This window comes from Saccostrea cucullata, unplaced genomic scaffold (genome assembly GCF_032062105.1).
Source record: "Saccostrea cucullata isolate Sc308-1 unplaced genomic scaffold, CSIRO_AGI_Scuc_v1 ctg9783, whole genome shotgun sequence".
Classification (NCBI taxonomy): Eukaryota; Metazoa; Mollusca; class Bivalvia; order Ostreida; family Ostreidae; genus Saccostrea; species Saccostrea cuccullata.
In genome coordinates, this window is record NW_026935111.1 from 15,882 (window position 1) to 35,058 (window position 19,177).

At 34.3% G+C, this 19,177-nt stretch overlaps 1 protein-coding gene across 7 annotated transcripts in view; it reads right to left on the reverse strand.

Annotated features, from left to right (window-relative positions):
• Positions 1 to 3,109: 3,109 nt before the first annotated feature.
• Positions 3,110 to 19,177, reverse strand: part of LOC134241894 (neogenin-like) — a 30,437-nt gene continuing 14,369 nt past the window's right edge. The window contains exons 12-28 of one of the 7 annotated variants that reach the window (XM_062723906.1): positions 18,802 to 19,060; positions 18,054 to 18,251; positions 17,487 to 17,582; positions 16,955 to 17,135; positions 15,998 to 16,143; positions 15,449 to 15,556; positions 14,833 to 15,030; positions 13,298 to 13,399; positions 12,095 to 12,266; positions 11,102 to 11,310; positions 10,791 to 10,934; positions 10,542 to 10,706; positions 9,397 to 9,423; positions 8,602 to 8,691; positions 7,694 to 7,894; positions 5,506 to 5,642; positions 3,110 to 5,224 (exon numbers count right to left, since the gene is read on the reverse strand). In XM_062723906.1, the coding sequence (XP_062579890.1) occupies positions 5,126 to 5,224; positions 5,506 to 5,642; positions 7,694 to 7,894; positions 8,602 to 8,691; positions 9,397 to 9,423; positions 10,542 to 10,706; positions 10,791 to 10,934; positions 11,102 to 11,310; positions 12,095 to 12,266; positions 13,298 to 13,399; positions 14,833 to 15,030; positions 15,449 to 15,556; positions 15,998 to 16,143; positions 16,955 to 17,135; positions 17,487 to 17,582; positions 18,054 to 18,251; positions 18,802 to 19,060 (2,532 nt within the window). In that variant the 3' untranslated portion in view covers positions 3,110 to 5,125. The remainder of the gene's footprint in view (positions 5,225 to 5,505; positions 5,643 to 7,693; positions 7,895 to 8,601; positions 8,692 to 9,396; positions 9,424 to 10,541; positions 10,707 to 10,790; positions 10,935 to 11,101; positions 11,311 to 12,094; positions 12,267 to 13,297; positions 13,400 to 14,832; positions 15,031 to 15,448; positions 15,557 to 15,997; positions 16,144 to 16,954; positions 17,136 to 17,486; positions 17,583 to 18,053; positions 18,252 to 18,801; positions 19,061 to 19,177) is intronic. The other 6 variants (XM_062723908.1, XM_062723907.1, XM_062723910.1 and 3 more) reach the window with 6 other exon arrangements.

The following is a 19,177-nucleotide window of genomic DNA, read 5'->3' on the forward strand; positions in this document are numbered from 1 at the left end:
TAAAATATCTAATTGAGGCTGGTGCTGATATCAATCAACACAATAAAGAATGGTATACACCACTGACTGCTGCTTGTTTAGATGGAGATTTAAACCTTGTGAGAGATCTTCTTGAAATGGGGGCTTCGGTTAATCCACAGCAAATATGGATTGATCGTTTAAAATATATACAGATGGTTCGATTAATCGCATCTTCTTTCGGCATTTACATCAATCCAGAGACAATTTCGGGGTTCCTAGCGAATGGACCGGGTTATCATCATACAACACCACTGACAGCTGCATGTCTAAATGGCAATCTGATCATGGTGAGAGAACTGCTTCAAAAAGGGGCTGATGTTAATCCAAAGTATGTATGGAAAACACCATTAATTACTGCTTGTAAATGTAGACGATTGGATGTTTTGAAGGAATTGCTGAAATTTGGAGCCAAAGTCAATTTCAATCCTTGGCATCCAAGGAAACCAAATAAATACAAAACACCGTTGACAGTTGCCTGTAAGAGAGGAAAATTAGAAATGGTTAAAGAGCTTTTGAATGCAAAAGCAGTTGTTAATCCACAGGGTGCATATAATACACCATTGGTAGCTGCGTGCACAAATGGATTCGGAGATGTGGTGAAAGAGAATTACTTAAAAAGGGGGCTGATGTCAAACTACAGAGTAGATATAGCACTCCACTGACAGCTGCATGTAAAGGGGGACATTTGAATGTAGTGAAGGAGTTGATAGAGGCTGGAGCAGACGTCAATTTACACCATGATGCTGATGAAGATAATATGCCACTGATAATATCATGTAAGTATGGAAGCATAAATATTGTAAAGGAACTGATTGAAGCGGGGGCTGATGTTAATTTACAGGGTAAATATAGCACTCCTCTGACTGCCGCATGCCATTTGGAAAATGTTGATGTTGTAAAAGAACTATTAAATGCTGGAGCTCAAATCAATCGAAGCACATTATGGAATACGCCTTTGATAGCAGCATGTACAGGGCATAATGCAAACACAGTGAAGGTGGTGCTTGAAGCTGGTGCTAACGTCAATTTACAAAATCAAGAAGGGGAGACGGCGCTGTATAAGACAGTCGATAGCGAGAATCCATCCATCATTGTATTGAAAATGCTTGTCGAACGCGGTGCTGATTGTACAATTTGTACAAAATCTGGAATATCACCTTTATACCATACATTAATTAACAACAAGATGAATATTTTTAAGTTCTTTAAAAAATCAGAAAATAAACAACAGCAAATTAGAAAAAATCTGCATTTGTTCACCATACTAAGAGATATTAGGCATGCGGACGTGGCGACTGATAGTAAGGATGATGTGGTGTCAACGAAGAAACTAATGTGGGATCTAAAAAGTAATTTGCACGAAAAATTACTTCAAGCTGACTGTTATGTTTTAAATCATTTGCTGCATATCGGTCTTGATTCCAACCAAGATATTTTTATTCGCCAGAAACCAAAACAGTCGGATATCAAACCCTTACTTTTCAGAGTTATTGATGGCGATTTATTTTTAAATCATAATTCCATATGCCACGAGAAAACAGTAAGCATTTTACTTGATGCCGGAGCAGATGTTAATGTGAGGGTCAAATACACAGAGTATAACCGTTTAGTTGACAGCGAGGGTTTGTCCGCTTTAGAGAGAACAAACAAACTGATATATGAAAACAAACATTCCAAAATAGATCTCTTCTATAAGAGAATGAAGGTACGTGAATATCGAAAGTGTTTAAAAGAAATCAAGAAATATGTCAGAAGATACTCCATATGATTTGACTACAGGTAATTAACTTCTGAATAGCCATCCCCAACTGACAATGTTAAATTAGATTTTCAAATGATGTTTGATTCACTTCTCTGACCGACTGACAAAAACTGGTCCATCTCTAATGCTTTTTACGTTTCAAGACAAAATATTTTTATTCATTTCGTCATCTAATCCCGTAAACAAATTTGGTGAAATCTGGAAAGAAAATGGGGACTTACCTACCGACCCAATAACATAAACTTGAATCTGATTAAGGCACGCAATCAATATTTAAAAGATATCCTTGAATGACTATAACAAAGCCAGGTATTATGTTTCCTTTGGAGAAAAAGAGCATTAAATTATTTGCTAAACGTGTATATTACCTACAAAACCCATGGTCATTTTTGTTGAGAAACATAAAAATTTGAATACATGTAACAATAACAGTCAGCTCTGTATCATACCAATTAGTTTGCTTAATCAGTTAAGTGCTACAAATGATGTTCAATTTTTTAAAGAATGTTTTCTTATTCAAGCTATATCTTAGAATAACAAATTCCTGTTTCGATTGTATGTATGATATCAGTATGAATTTTAGGAAGTGCGCGTTTAAAGATGTTTTAAGCATTTTTGCATTTATATTTTCTGTATATTTTAAACTACATGTATGTAATGACATAAAATGAAATTATATTGGTCCTAACTTTAGGAGGCTGGGGTCAACAAATTAACCTTCAGATATAACTTGATTTTTTAAATATGTATGTTATGTTATTTGTCAAGTATCATTAAGCTAAGAAAAATTTCATACATATTAGTCTTTAAATTTGATAATTTTTGTTTAGCTTTTTATGGAGCTTTTTTTTTTTTTTAAAGAGATCAATTCAGTCTAAAAATGTTCCACAAATGTTCCTTCCAGCTCTCTTGAGATTCCTGTATCTTTTTCAATTTCCTAACATATTTTTAAACAATATTTTTTTATTAATAATTTTCATGTTATACCAAGACATTGTAATTTTAACATTTTAAACATACATCCTTTGTAAAAGCCAATAAATATTAAAGATAAAACTTGGACATAATCTCTTTCATTTTCAATGAATTTTGTACCATATGAGCATCTTAGTACAAAACTAGGAAATATGGTGTTAGAAGTTTCACTTGAGCATTTAGTTACGATGCAGGATGACCCTGCTGTTTTGAACTCTTAATGATTTGAACATATTTAAATTAACGCCATTTGAGGATGCTCTCACATAAATTTCATTTATCAACCTTGTATTAAACATGGTATTTCTATGTCAATATTCGAAAAGATACCTCAGTCAATAGAACACAGAGTAATTATGATAATTTATTGAAAAAAGATGTTTTGTTCAAGGTCAAAATGTCTACAAAAACACAAACACAACCAAAAGCAATATTCATCACTTGTGACGTCATCAAACGTGACGTCACATGATTAAAGTACTAAGTATAAAATACAACTACGTATTGAAAACAAAAAAAATGTGTAAAACACAATGCATTTCTATAAATAACGAGTACACAACCTTTGACATAAAGCAAATGATATATAAAAAAATATCTAAAATGTATCCAAGTTAAACATTTCACTTACAAATGTAAAGAAGAGTGGTTTATGTGTAAAAGAGAAATGGGAGTAATAAAAACAGGAAACTTTCCATTATACTTACTTCAGTAAAAAAATTCTTAAAATCCAGGATTTACATTTTGTGACAATAAGAACATTTTTCAAGTCTATAGATTAAAAAAGCTTATTTTATGGTGAAATTTAAAGAAAAGAGTTGAAACCATCAACTTCCAATTGTGCAAAGAAAAATATAAACCAAGGTGCATTACAACATTAAATTCATTACAAATGAAGATTCCATGTTGTCAATACAAGAGCAATTTGTCTTTGCCAGTTTACATTATTAAACTACTATGATGTATTTATCAATTAACACAAATGTAAAATAAAAAACACAACAGTTTTACATTAAAAATGATTAAGTACATATGTTTGTGGCAAAATAATACAGACATATACAAAATGATAAACAAGATATCAGCAGTACAGATCTATAAAAAAAAAACAAACATCTGAGTCGGGGTCTGTGTTCAATAAGATATTCTCTCCTGCTTTGTGTAATATTTATACTCAAATTTTGTAAACAAAGGACCTCCCTCTAAAAGAAAACATAAATAAAGGTAACTATAATTCTAGGTCAAAGTGTTGATGATGTTACTAAAAATAGCACCACTAACCAGTCACAAAACACAAGGGATCTATGTTACACAATATAATCCTTGTTTAAGTGACCTAAAAATGACAAATTTGATTTCATTCTCCTTAATAATTTTTGTATTTACAACATATTTAAAGCGTAATAAAGATCCATGTTTTGCCGAAAAAACAAGGCTTTGAAAAAATACAAAAAAATTGGTCTATTCATGAGAGATATACACTGCAGGTGTATATGGCTAAGGTTTGACACATGGTTTTAAGAATTCTAAAAACACTTTGTTATTGATAATATCAGGATATCTTCAATGAAGGTTGGATTTTTGGCTTAAAATGACAAAATGTTTCTTCATGATAATTATTTTTTACATTATCACAAATGTATATGTATGAAATGACAATCTCTTTCTTACAATGCAGGCACCAAAAAACAACAATGTTCTGGCCGTCTCTCTCACATTGACTTATCTAGACTAAAGTGAGGCGACGTGAGAATGAGGCCGATTCAGGTGGTTCATACTTCCACATTCTTTGTTATACAAGTCAAATGATCAGTTTAATATGGCATCTGTTGGCAAAGAAGAACATTGATATATTCTTCTACAGATTTACTACTGTATTTGTTGATTAATTAATGAGTGTGTTAATTAACAGAAATTTCACTTTCCTTTTTACTTCTTCAAGCAGTAACCACTCATATTTCACAGAGTTGGACTTTCCAATTTGGATCACATACTGCTCTTATTTCACGTTCACTTAAAAATGTCCTTATTTTGAAAATTCACTTCACTACCTCAAGCCAAAAATGCTTGTTTAATTCCATTTTCAATGCAATTTGATTACTGATAAACTGACTTTTTCATTCCATTTTGACATTATTGAATTACTCCAAGTGGAGAGTTCCAAATAGATGCCCAAAGACGTTTATTTAACATCACTTTCTCCCACCAGTACAATTGTACAAGGGTGACACCTTAATCCACAAAATCTTGTAGTAGAATCTTCACCCAGGTTTTCCTGTATTATACTAAGAATATTTCGTTTCCTGGGATTGAAGAATTTTCTGGGTTTATTTAACACTACACTACATTAGCTGACTAAGAACGAGGCTACACTTCAAAGTTCTGCTGGGTAATGGCATTCAAGTCTTTCATTAAACAATCCAGGTTCGCCATTTCAGCAGATAATTCTTCTGTGCTCTCTGATTTCTGTGGAAAACAAAAACAAAACAAGGTACATGTAGTTTAAATACTATATCTTAATTTCATCAATATAATACACATGTCAAGGAACATTCCAAAGAACATCTGGGGAAAGTTTCCTTACAGAAGGCACTCTTAAAATTAATTTAAAACAATAATGCTGATTTCTGTCCAGTATGTAGATGTAATTGTACATGTAATTCTCTCCTAAAACTGAGGCAAACTTGAAATTTTTAATTTTTAATCTGATTATGTTTCTATTTTAACCACCCCCCCCCTTATTTTACCTGTATGTCTGGGTCAGCCCCTGCTTTCAGTACGACGTCTGGAGCCTTTGGTTTTATGACGGGTATGGCACGAGGTTTTACAGGTACAGCTGATAATGGTGGCCCTGCCTTCTTATATGGAGATTGCTGTGGTTTTACTAAAACAGGAAAAGAATGCAAAGGTCAGATATACAAATAAAAATTTTCCATTCCAAGGAGTGCACTTTTGTCTCAGAGAAAAGGAGGAACAATTTTAAAATACTTTAACAATCTCACTTAAAATGGGTATCCTTGCCTTATACCAGTGAGTCATATAAATTATCTGCTTTTTATTTCCACATCAAAAACATGTTTAAAAAATTAGAAATTTTCTATTTAAAATAATGTTTATAGTGATTTTACTGTTGTAGTATTTAGGTATTTGGGTGTGGTGTGTTTGTTAAATGAATTTATTTAGATAACTTCGCTGTTGCAAGGCTTTAGAATTAAACAAAATTTTGTTTTGTCTAAATACCTGTTTTATTGAAAAAAAAAAATAAGCATTAGGTTTAATTAATTTCTATCTCAGCAATATTTTAGTTTCTCCTGTTGCAGCAATGTATGCACCTGAATCTTTATTTGTACCTTATATAATATATTCTATGGGTCATTTTTGCATCATTGAATTTTTATAATTTTAACTTCAAATCTGTGTTTTCCATGCATTTTCATGCACTGTATGTTTTGTAATTTCAGCCAAATTCTTGAGACACAAGTATCCTATTTTCTTTCTTGAATGTATTTAAAACAACAATTTTCTGAAAAGTAAACAGGTAAAAAACAAAAGTAGGTGGTACATTTTTACACATGCAGCAAAGCTATGAAAACTACATGCAATGACAATTTGGCCAACCACCTTTGAGCACAACATTGAGATAAAAAAAACATTACAAAGAAAAAAAAAAGCAAAATTCATATATGACAGATCTTTTTTGATATTAGAAAATTGCATCCATACTGGAACAAAAATTTTTGAACCTATCCCAATTTTTAAAATGAAGGGATACAATATATGTTTGTAGTTATATCTCATTAAGCAATGTTAAGCTCATAAATGAAGGCTAGCTAAATTCAATACATTCTAGTTAAAGCATGCAAAAATGAAGACACAGGACACATAATAAATCTCTGGAGATATTTGATCAAAATCCTTGCATTTCACAAATCTTGGGGTCCTTTCATAAAGCAATTTTTTTCTCTTTTTTTCATCACTAGAAAAATTTGTTTACTTAAAAAAGAGCTCACACAATATGGTGAAGGGCTTCAAATTTAAATCTTGACTTCTCATTTGGTGCCATTGAGCAATAAAAGCCCTTTGGATGTCTAAGCGAACCATGGCATATCTTCGCTGGCAACCGTTTTGTGATAAAAAAAAAATCCAAATTTGGATTAGAAACCCTTGGATAGCAAAGATGTGTCATAACACTGGACCCATTTTTAGCATCTAATCTCAAAGACAGACTGTTAAGAAAGGCAGCCTGCCTTGGGTTGAAGCTAAACAGTCATGTTTTATATCAACTGCTGTGAAATTCATTGTAGTAGTTTTAACTTATCATTAGAGGGTTTAAAAGGTTACTGGTTGGCAGGGAATGCTTACTTCTCCTTGGCACCTGAACCCCCTCCCCCTTTCTTGTTTAAACAGGGGAAGACTGTCCTGCACTTTATTCTTGTTGCTTATACTCTATACATGAGTATAGGATGTATGAGATTGATCTATGTCCCTCATCTTATCCTTTTTCATTTCTTTACAAATAGATAAGGATGCCTCTATATGAGGAATCCAAAGAAAAATATAAGCCCCAAAGTATTTTGTAAAAAGGAATGCCAAATCACACATCCAAAAAGAGTATCAAAATAGAAAAATTCTTCCTTGAAGTGTTACCTAAATCTACCTCATTTCTAGTGGTGAGGAGTCTTTAATTTATCCCCATAATCACTTTTTTGTGCAAAATAGCTTAGAAAAGGCTTATTTTGAATCTTACTATTTATTCCAGCTTGTATTTCTTTAAAAAATTTTAGTTTACACCTCTCTGTAGATAATTTATTGTTCAATGCTTGACATGCTTTATGCTTCATAAAATTCCAGCTTTTCGGTTTGAGGGTTCATTACTTGACTTTTCCCCTTAACATTGACACCATTTACATGGCAACTGGGGGTTTCCCGTCTTACCTATCTGATGTTTTGGGGTGCTATGGTGATGAACCCCTGACAACGGTTTGGGGTAATTATGGGGGTTCGGGGATGTAAAGCTTCTCATTGGTCGGTTTCCTCGGGGCAGACTTCGGTAACCGTCAAACTCGTGTTGTCCGGGCGATATGACAGCCATAGGCTGACCTTGACCCAAGGAGTGACAGTCAGGGGGCCTCTGGCCTGAAAAGGGAGGGAGGGGTCAAAAGGTCAAAACTAAAAATAGCAAAACTACAATATCAAATAAAAGCAAGGAATTACAATACCATCAATAAAAAATAAAATGCACAACAGTTAAAGCTAAAATTTAAAAATGGTATTGATAAGATAAATGATATGTAAATGAGAAAAGCATTTGAAGGATAAAGGGCTGCAGATGATTGATTGATATGATGGGGCTACCCGAAGGTCACCGATAGGTCAAATTAAAATGTGTTTATATATTAAGCTTATGTTTCAGATATTGAGTAATGCAATGATTATTAAACTGTTATATATTGATAATATATAATTCATAGGTTACAAAGAGCAAAACCTATTTCTAGGACAAAGATGTTACAGTAAATATTGTCAAAATAAAATACCCTGGAATGAAAAACCCATTTGATAATACAGGGGGAAAAATTACAATTTGTTAATTCAGATAGAATGATTAAGTTAACTCTAATAGAACTAAACTAAACTGAATTTTTTTTTTTTAAATCCATTAACTACTACTGAAGAAATGTTAATATTTACAGACAGACCGTTAAAGGGAATACAATATAGATATAGAGACTGACAACGGGAATATGTTACAGACAGACAGACAGACAGAGGGATACATTACAGACAGACAGACAGACAGAGGGATACATTACAGACAGACAGACAGACAGAGGGATACATGCCATAGCCAATGGATCTACTGGAAAAGGAATGGTCGTCATGACAACTGTGTAAGCTGGAGCTATCGTCATCATCAAAAGCGGGACGTTTGTCTGCGAAGCAAAAATATCAGGAAATCGTCACAGCAAAAAAATATCAGGAAATCGTCACAACAAAAAAATTAAATATAAACTGCTGGAACAAGGCTATAGAAAAAAAAATAAGGAAAGAAGAAAAACATACAGATTTATACCAAACACTAAATAAACAGTTGTATAACAGGCTTAATTAGTTCAATCAATCTAAATTGCATTTTATGCTTTGCAGTTGGAAAAATTTGCTGGGCACTTGTTGGGCACTTATTGTCAATTAAAAAAAATATGAAATCAAAAACTGAAAATTCTAACAACTCGCACACACAAACTACAGAAAGGAATTTCAAACTTTTTGAAAAAGTGTTTTATCAAATTACTCATAAAACTAATATATAGTGTGCAAATTTGTCAAGGAAAATGATTAAAATTCTACAACTTCATAGCAGAAAAAAAAAACAATGAATAGAGCAAATGGCTAATGGTTAATTAAAATTAACTCGGGTCTGTTGAAGGAGAACACCCCACTTTTTTATTTTGTAATTTTCTCAAAAGAATATTGAGAAATGAAATTCCTAGCTGATTCAGTACAATAAATTTACCAAACATTTGAAAATAAATATTTATCTAAAGTAAGCATGGTGATTGATCAAGAGTTATCTCCCTTGGCAGAGGATGTGTTCCACCTTAACTGAGCTGTATATAAGTTAATAGTGAGACACTTACATGCATACTCTACAGGAAATGCTTGAACTACAAAGAAAAGGAAACAAAACGTAAACCATGCAGCTCTACACAATATATAGTAGAAAAAAAATTGTCAGAAGAAATCAGGCCTATTTCATTTCGGTTTTGTTTGAGGTTCAACCACTTATGGTGGGACAAACCTGTGGCAATTTGTAGTTGTATTCCTACCCCTAAGGTTCTTTATATGAAAGAGAAAAAAAAATGTTCAACGAGTTCCAATTGTTTCACAAAATGCTTGTTTGACACAGCTTTTACCACTGTTAAAAGGAGTGTTCATAAATGTGTTGAATTGTGTGTAGACTGGGCTTACTCTCTGGGTTATAACAAGAGAGGGAGTGGGACAGTGGAGGACCACAATCAGTATGTGTGTCTGAGGGGCGGGCATCTTCATTTTTATGAGTGTATAAGGCCAAAAAAAATTAATAAATTGTTTCTCAGGCCAAAAAATTCAAAATTCAATGCAGCAGGCAGGCTTTTTTTTGAAACAGGTTTTGCACCTTTTTTATAAGTCATTTGTGCAGTTAAATGATAATATCTACTAATTCTTAAGTTTTGTTCTCTAAAATTAGTTATAACATGTATTCAACATTAAATAATGTAATTCCAAACATTTATTTAAAAGTTAACTGATAAAATACTTTAGATTTAGAAAATATATTGTTTTTCTAATAAAAACGTCTTTCTTAGCATTTATGAAAAGGGGAATAACTCGATTTTCTTTTTCAACTTGGAAAAATAGAAAATCGAGTTATTTCCCTTTTCAATATGTCAATAAAATTGATCAATGCGGCCGTTTTTGAACTGATGCGGCGGTGCCTGAGAAACTATTTATTAATTTTTTTTGGCCTAAGAAGAGGCTGCTCTCTTGCTCTGGAAAGTATTTAAGAGGTTAAAGAAAGGGGCCTGGGAAATTTGTCACTCTAACACAAGGTATTACTTAAACATGTCTTAGTTTGGCTTTCTCTCTAGTTACTGTTTATGGTTATTATGGTCAGACTAGATAAGAGAAGAGGAAGTTTACAAACAATTACTTGGGATGTTTTTACTAAAATGTGGGCAGAGTATGCTGTCTGGGACAATCTGAGGGTCTTGGAGGGGTAGAGGGGGTCACACTTCACACTTACTTGGTGGGGGTTGAGGTAGATCCCCAGCATTGACCCTGGGTCCCCCTCCACTGGTGTACTGCATGTTGTACTGGGTCCGGGGAAATCCCGGCCGTGATAACATCCCCGCCTCTCCACGGTCCATGTTCAACGCTCCATTAGGTAGAGCCGTCACCATGGCTATAGCTAGAAAAGAGAGCATTATATTAGCATTGTTTAATAGACTTTTGATACTGTTTCTATCCTATAGTCCTATATTTTTTTTCTTACGTTCCCTGGGTGGTGGCTGAGCATCAACAGAAATCATGAGAGGTTTGGTGGCCTTGGGGCGGATTATCCCGGGGTTAGGTTGTCTGGGGGGCAGGAACCTCTCCCGTTCTTCGTGATCAGATGGTGGATGATAGTACATCTCATCTAGTTAACAAGACAATGAAAAATTTATAATGTTTTAACATGCTTTAGTCAAATTGAAAGATTGTTCAAATTTTATTTGTAATCTCTGTCCATTACTTGAATTCTCTGTTCCTGTTGTCAAGAAACATAAAATTTTCACTTGAATTAACTTTGATTTTAAGTCTTACTTCTCTCCTCATGGTAAGGTGGAAGATCATCCATCGATCTGTAATCATTAGAACTCCGGCGAGTTGTGCTCATTGTCAAGGTCGACTCGCTTCTCTGACCTTTGTCTATGTTCTTCATCTCCATGTTGTCATGGATCCAGAGGTCAGGGGGTTTAAGGTCACGACCTTGACCTTTAGCCTTCAGTGGAGATTGCTGATTCTGTTGAGCTCTGCAAGATATTAGTAAGTTTTACAAGTTAGAAAGTTCATGAACTAATGTTAAGCACTGAAAATTTCTTTTTAATTACATGACAAATATAATGTTTGAATTCAAAGAAGAGCCTGAACATATTTGATGATTTACAAATAGCATGACAATTTCTTATCCAATGGAAAAAAAAAATCTTAAAATAATGAAATTCAGATTTTCACACTTTCAACAAGCATTCTGAGAGTATTGCATAAGCAATACATGTCCCCTACCGGGTTCCCCTTTTTCTTTAGGATGTCATTTTATAATATGCAAAAGTCATGTGCAAGGTCAAACTGAAAGATTTTCAAGTTGTAAATGCCTTAAAACCAATAAAATAATCCACATTAAGACGAAAATTCAACTCATTTCTCCACCGTCTTTTCCTCGCTTCATATTTTTGTCGACAATCGGAAGTTTGCGCAGTTCGAACCCGATCTTAATTAAGCGATTATGAAAAATATTCAAAATGCCATAATTTTTTAAAAAATCAATGAAGCGTAGCGAAATTCAAACTTGATCTGTAACTCATTAAGATACACTCGCATACCAAAATTCAGCTCAATATCTGAAAGCGTTTAGAAAAAAAGTGTGAAAAACCAAGTGGGACAGACTGACGGAGACAGACAGACAGACGGACGGACGGACGGACAGACGCAGAGGAAACCTATAGTCCCCTCCGGTTTCACCGGTAGGGGACTAATAAGTGAATAACTTTGCATATTTAACTCTGATGAGTATCATTGGGTTGTTGTAATACATACTGTCTTTTTAGTCTCTGTTCATTGTCACGTCTCTTGCAGTAGATGACGGCGACAACAATGATGATGATACAGAACGTCGCCCCAACGACAGACGCAATGATGATGTTCATGATTCCCGTAGGCAGCCCGCCTTCAGAGTTACTTCCCCTTCGTCCGTCACTATTTCCACTGTCTGTACAAAGATATAACATTTAACAATTCAGAATTTACATATTTACTGCCATACCTTACTATTCTTTTGTCTATTAATTCCTGACCATAATTATTTTAACTCAAAAAAAAAAAAAAAAAAAGACAAAATCAGAAAGACATTCCGATTTTGGTAACTTTAAAAAAGAAAAAAAAAACTAATATTAAAAGGAAATTTTTCAAAAAGCCTGAATATCAAACGAATCTTTCTTTTAAAAAGAAAAGGACTACAGTTACTGTCTTGTAATTTTGCCCAATGTATATCACCATTCTACTTAAAAAAAATGTCAAAAGTTGGACAAACACCAAATAATTTAAGCCCTTACTTATTATTTAACATGCATTCTTGGGTCTTACCAAAATTATAACCAGGTAAGGTGGGAATATTTACCTTCATTATCTGCTGAGGAAGACTGTGGTATACTATTGCCGGGTAAGATTTTCCCGTTCTATATGTCCCTTCTGGTTTGGGAGACTGGGGTATACTATTGTGCGGTGGGATTTCCCTGTTCTATATTTACCTTCTGGTTTGGGAGACTGTGGTATACTATTGTGAGGTGGGATTTTCCTGTTCTATATTTACCTTCTGGTTTTGGTAACTGCAGTATGCTATTGTTAGGTGGGATTTTCTCGTTCTATATTTACCTTCTGCTTTTGGTGACTGTGGTATACTATTGTGAGTTGGGATTTTCCAGTTCTATATTTACCTTCTGGTTTGGGTGATTGTGGTTTAGTATTGTGAGGTGGGATTTTCCTGTTCTATATTTACCTTCTGGTTTGGGAGACTGAGGTATACTTTTGTGAGGTTGGATTTTCCTGTTCTATATTTACCTTCTGGTTTGGGTGACTGCGGTATACTATTGTGAGGTGGGATTTCCCAGTTCTATATTTACCTTCTGATTTAGCTGACTGTGGTATACTATTGTGCGGTGGGATTTTCCCGTTCTATATTTATCTTCAGGTTTGGGAGACTGGTACACTATTGTGCGAGGGATTTTCCTGTTCTATATTTACCTTCTGGTTTGGGTGACTGTGGTATACTATTGTGAGGTGGGATTTTCCCGTCGATCTGTTGGGGATATTCGGGGTTTATCTGACCGCCACCACTGCCGTCCGCTAAAAACATGCCACAAACATTACAAAGGTTAGTAAACAGTGTCAGTACAGGAACGCCTCACAAAAGATCTCCATATACATAACCATCACTAAACTATAGTTCAGGGCTATAACATTTCACTGGTACGACTTTTACCCATAGCCTTACATCCCACAAACCAGATTTTTCAGGATCCTGAATTTTGATTGATTATCAAGCACCTCGTTCAATCTTATTTTCTTAGAGAAATTAAAGGTCGTTTAACTGGAACTAAATGTTTATTTAATAATCAGGGTTAACTGTAAAATCAATGACACAAAGATATAAGGTTTAGTAAATCTTAGATAACTTATAAAAGATATTTTGTGAGGAAGACCAATGTACCCTTCACCAAGCACACAATGTTCTCTTTTATACCGGGACTACATACATTTATTTCCTTTATCTTAAAAATACTATTGTGGTTTTCATATTCATATAATAAAATGTATGACATTTCAATAAAATATAGTATGAAAAATTTAAAGTTATCATAAAAGAATTTTAAATCTGTAAGAAAAACCATATTTAACTACATAGAATATGAGAACTCTTGAGGATCTCTTTTACATTGTATACATCTTTCTCACACCACTGTCAAATATTAATGAAATTAAAATGACACATTACATGAAATATCAGGTAAATGATATTTTAATCTTTAGCAAATTCTTTGACAGAAAAAAATAAACAATCTCTACAAGATCCAAGCTATTTCTTGTGTGATTCAAAGTTCAATCTTTTTTTTTTTCATGTTAACTATATAATCCTTTAATATATGTCTACCACCTTCAATTATATGGCAACCTATTCATTTTTTGCAATAATTGTTATATATAAACAAAATCAAATGAAAAATAATGAATTTCTTTTTAATAAATTCTATCACCATGTACACGTGCTGTAACAGTGCATAACCAGACAAAAGCATACAGTCTTATCTACATAAAACAAACCTAATGTCCCTACCCCAACACAAACAAAAGACATCACTAGTTTGCCTTTTCACCCATGCAATCATTTTGTTTGGGTCTTAAAGGATTTTGTGAAAAATTATGTGAAAAGGTCAAAAATAATATGAATGGGTCAAAAGATCTCAAATGATCAAGTCTTAACAGTAGATGTACACAATTAGGGTTGTCCCCCTTTTGTGAGATCTAATATTAAGTAGTTAACTTAAATTCCCACATTCAACACATGAATCTTCAGATAAAATGTTTTAACTGTTTAAGATATCTCATGTATGAGGATCTAACTACATGTACTTTCAAATAATTTCCTAAAATCAGCTGAAATAAGTCCAGCTTGGGGTTTAAATGAGATTTTTACTTTTTTCTGTTTTTCTTTTGACCTACCTGAAGCTATTCAAGTATCAAATGACCCACCAATACCTCTTGGTTGTCTGTTTACTGACCTTTGGGAGTTTTGTAGATGACAGTTTCAGACAGCGGTCCGTAGCCTTTACTGTTCCGAGCCTGTACTTTGAAGTAATACGTTGTGGATGGTGTCAGTCGTTTTATCGTCGCTGATAATTCGTCCCCCTCCAGAACTCCATCCACCACCCACGCGCGTAATTCTTGTTTAGGATCCGTCGTATAGAAAACCAGGTATCCTACAAATCAAGTTGATCCTGTTAATTCACTTTTGATGATTTGATAACCCTTATCATTAAATTAATTTTTCAACATTTAGAGACTTCACAGGTCAATCTGTATAAGTCGTGTTTCATTAAATATGCCATGTGAAAATTAACCCTTATCATTAAATTAATTTTTCAACATTTAGAGACTTCACAGGTCAATCTGTATAAGTCGTGTTTCATTAAATATGCCATGTGAAAATTTAATGTGATTTACAAACCAATAACTCTCACAAAACTTAAAAACAATTCCTCAACTGACATCTGCGGTCATCTCACTCCTGATGTTGATATACCTATAACCTGATGATGATTTACCTGTAATTTTTCTGGTCACCTGATGACCTGACCTTGACCTCTGATGTCACCTGATGACCTGACCTTGACTTACCTGTGATTTGTCCGTTCGGTTTGGCTGGGGGTTGCCAGTTCATGATCACAGCTCGGGGGTCATTTTCTTTGGGGACTGGAGTCAAATCTAGTGGCGGAGAGCCTGGGGCTAAAAATATGAAATATTACAATGTAATCCCATTGTTAAAGATAGCACCTTTTATAACATGGCCCTTGGTATTAGGTTATTTTACAGTGACAAAATGAACATCCTAATAACGAAATTCCACTGTATCTAAATAAGGATACAATATTCAGCAGGACCCAAAATATGTCAATTAAGGCACATGTATAATATAAATGTCCAAAAATTCAACTATAAGGCCCAAAAAATTAATCAATAGTTTCTCATGCCAAAAAAATCAGAATTCAATGTGGCAGGCAGGCTTTAAAGAGTTATCTCTCTTTTCAATATGTCAATAAAATTGAACAATGCAGCCGTTTTTGAACTGATGTGGCGGTGCCTGAGAAACTATTGATTATTTTTTGGGGGCCTATCCTAAAATATTTTTTTTGTGAAAACCGTTGATTAAAAAATTCAGCGTTTTACCTGCTTCTTGTGTCCTGTTGGTTTCCTTCATGCTCCAGGGACTCTGTCGACGACCTTTGATGACCTTGACATCAAACTCGTACCTGGTGTTTGGCTTCAGACTGTCTATATGGGCATTTAGGTCAGTAAAGTTCTGGTACCAGTATCTGAAATGTAACGGTAAACCATTAAGGTCAGTAAAGTTCTGGTACCAGTATCTAAAATAAAACGGTAAACCATTAAATGTTGGCAAAATTCTGGTACCAGTATCTAAAACAAAATGGCAACTCATTAATGTTGGTAAAGTTCTGGTACAAGTATCTAAAATAAAACGGTAACTCATTAATGTCAGTAAAGTTCTGGTACCAGTATCTAAAATAGAACGCTAACCCATTTGGGTTTGTAAAGTTCTGGTACAGGTATCTAAAATATAAATGGTTACCCATAAATGTCGGTAAAATTCTGGTATCAGTATCTTAAATGTTACAGTAATTCATGAAGGCTTAGAGAAGTCAATGTTTTGCTTGTATTTTGATTTGAGGCAATGTCTCCTTCATCAGTTCATGTATTTCTAAGCCAGTTAAAGCTCTGTCATTTTCCAAAATTTGCCAGTGATGGGTAATTTTGCCTGGCTTTATCATGATTTTACCAACTAAATATTCATTTGAGAAATAATCTGTAATCAAAATCATTTCCACCAGCTTTCCCCTTATTCTGTTAATGTACAAGCTATTTCTATTGAAAGCCCTAGCTGTAAATTACTACATGTGTACCAATTGTTTTTTACTTTCATGGGGATGCCATGCCTTAAAGTATTATCTGTACACAAGCTCACCTACTATTTTCACTCTACACGTAGGTCAAAAGCTCTACAGAGTTTATGTTACTTGTTTTAAAAAAATCTGACTGTAAACAAAATTTTCTGATTCTGATGGTGGCAACGAAGTACCTTACAACATGATCTGTACACAGACTGACCTGCTATTTTCACTCTCCACGTTGGTGGCCACACGATACCTCACTGTGTAGTAGCGGGTGTCCTGAACCATCTGATTGACCCCCAGTGTGGTGTCGGTCCACATTAAGACGATTGTCGTGGAAGATAAAACTTGTGTCTTCAGGCCAACTGGTGGCATCAGGGGTAGAACTGACTCATGCACTGGAAAAGAACACAATACATTCAAAGTAATACCACACACTCAAAATAACACAACACACTCAAAATAATACAACTCAAAGTTTATCTAGTGATATATATGTTGCAGTCAAAGAGGGTCTCCATTAAGAAAAACCCACCTCTACTTGTTTTTTTTCCAAAGATAGCAGTAGAGCAACTAGAGATGATCTACTTTTCTAACTCTAAGTGTTAACTCACTGTTATGTGGTATCTTAGGTGGTATCTTACCTGATTCTTTGGTGGTATTTTAGGTGGTATCTTACCTGATTCTTTGGTGGTATTTTAGGTGGTATCTTACCTGATTCTTTGGTGGTATCTTATGTGGTATCTTACCTGATTCTTTGGTGGTGGTGGCAGTGGTGTATCGGGGCGGTCCCTCTCCTTTGTTGTTTTTAGCTTTGACAGTTATCACATACTCTGACGAAGGCACTAAAATTATGTACACATAAATATTAATATTACTGACCCAATCATAGGAGAGGTAGCTGGAAGAAAATTGTCTGTTTAGCCCTGAATACCACATTCATCCATCCTCAACTTGCATGATAATATGAAACAATCAGATTCATTATGCCACTTAACAAAATACTTTAATATTTTATTATAATTTTCTGTTGTTCATAACATAAATATTAATGTAACACAGTAAAACTCTGTTATAACAAAGTCACTGGGACCAGTGAAATTCCTTCACTATATCCATAATTCGTTATATCCATATAAGGAACTCCTTAAATTTGTATAGTTGGGGATACAAAATAACTTTGCTCTATCCATGAATTCGCACTATCCGTGTTCATACTACGAGTTTTACTGTAGATACGCAATTACTAGTAATCAAATTAAATCATTCTGTCATTTAATTTATTGAGAAGTAATGGTAATGATATGTATACTTACAGAGATCTTTGATGGTGAAGACGTGAGTCTCCGGCCCGAAGTGCCTCTTCTCGGTGTCAGGGACGCCCTTCCCCCAGCCCAGTATGTACCCCCTGACCATGATCTTGGACTCGGGGGGAGGGGTAGACCAGGAGACACGTATAGAGGTGTCGTCCGTTGTCACGTGGACACGGCGGGGGGCATCTGGGACTTTAGACTCTGTCAAGACAGTAATAAAGAGTTTACATGGCATAAAATGTATGTCTAGTAGTATCTGTCTTTTGTGTACAGTGATCTATACACAGCAATTATTCTATACAGTATACATTTACTATTATTTTAGTGAGAAAAAATATCCAAGAGTTCTGCAAACTTCTTTAAATCACGAATATAAATTGCCATAAACAAATCATTTTACTTGGTATATGAAGAGAAATGTTTCCTCAGTCACAAAAAATTAATTGTTAGAAATTGATTTCAAACTTACGAATCATAAATAAAAGATGACAAATACATATATAACTGTTGGTTTAGAGTTTAATAGAAATTATGAAATGTGGTGATAAAACATGGTTACAAATAATTTCAAAAATTAGGAAATCAATTCAAACAAATTAAAATTATATCTTTTAGGTATGACAGTTTTATCTTTTATACTTATGAAATTTAGTAAAAAATTTTACAGAATCAATCTGAAACATACAAAAAAGCTTTTAAATCTTTAACTTATGAGTTGACATGTTCCCATGGTAAAAGTCTGTCTACTCACCGTCCAGGTCGTCTTTATACGTGGTGGCCCACAGTTTCTGGGTTAGCGGCCCGCTCCCGTTCACAGTAAGCGCTGAGATCCGCACCTGATACTCCGTATCTTTCTCCAGATTGGTCAGAGCATACAGTCGTCGGTTTCCGTCCGTGGTGACTGTAGCTCCGTTCCTGGATGCCCCCCGCGTCTTGTAGCGGATTTTGTATCCTGTTATGATTCCGTTCTGATGATCTGCGGGGGGTGGATCCCACCTCACAATCAATGACTGGAAAAAACAGAGTATTTATAAGCTAAATAAATAGTACAGGTATAAACACACACATCAATACAACACTTTAATTCAAGATATTCCTGCTGTTTTTAAGATAGTTTACTACAGTGA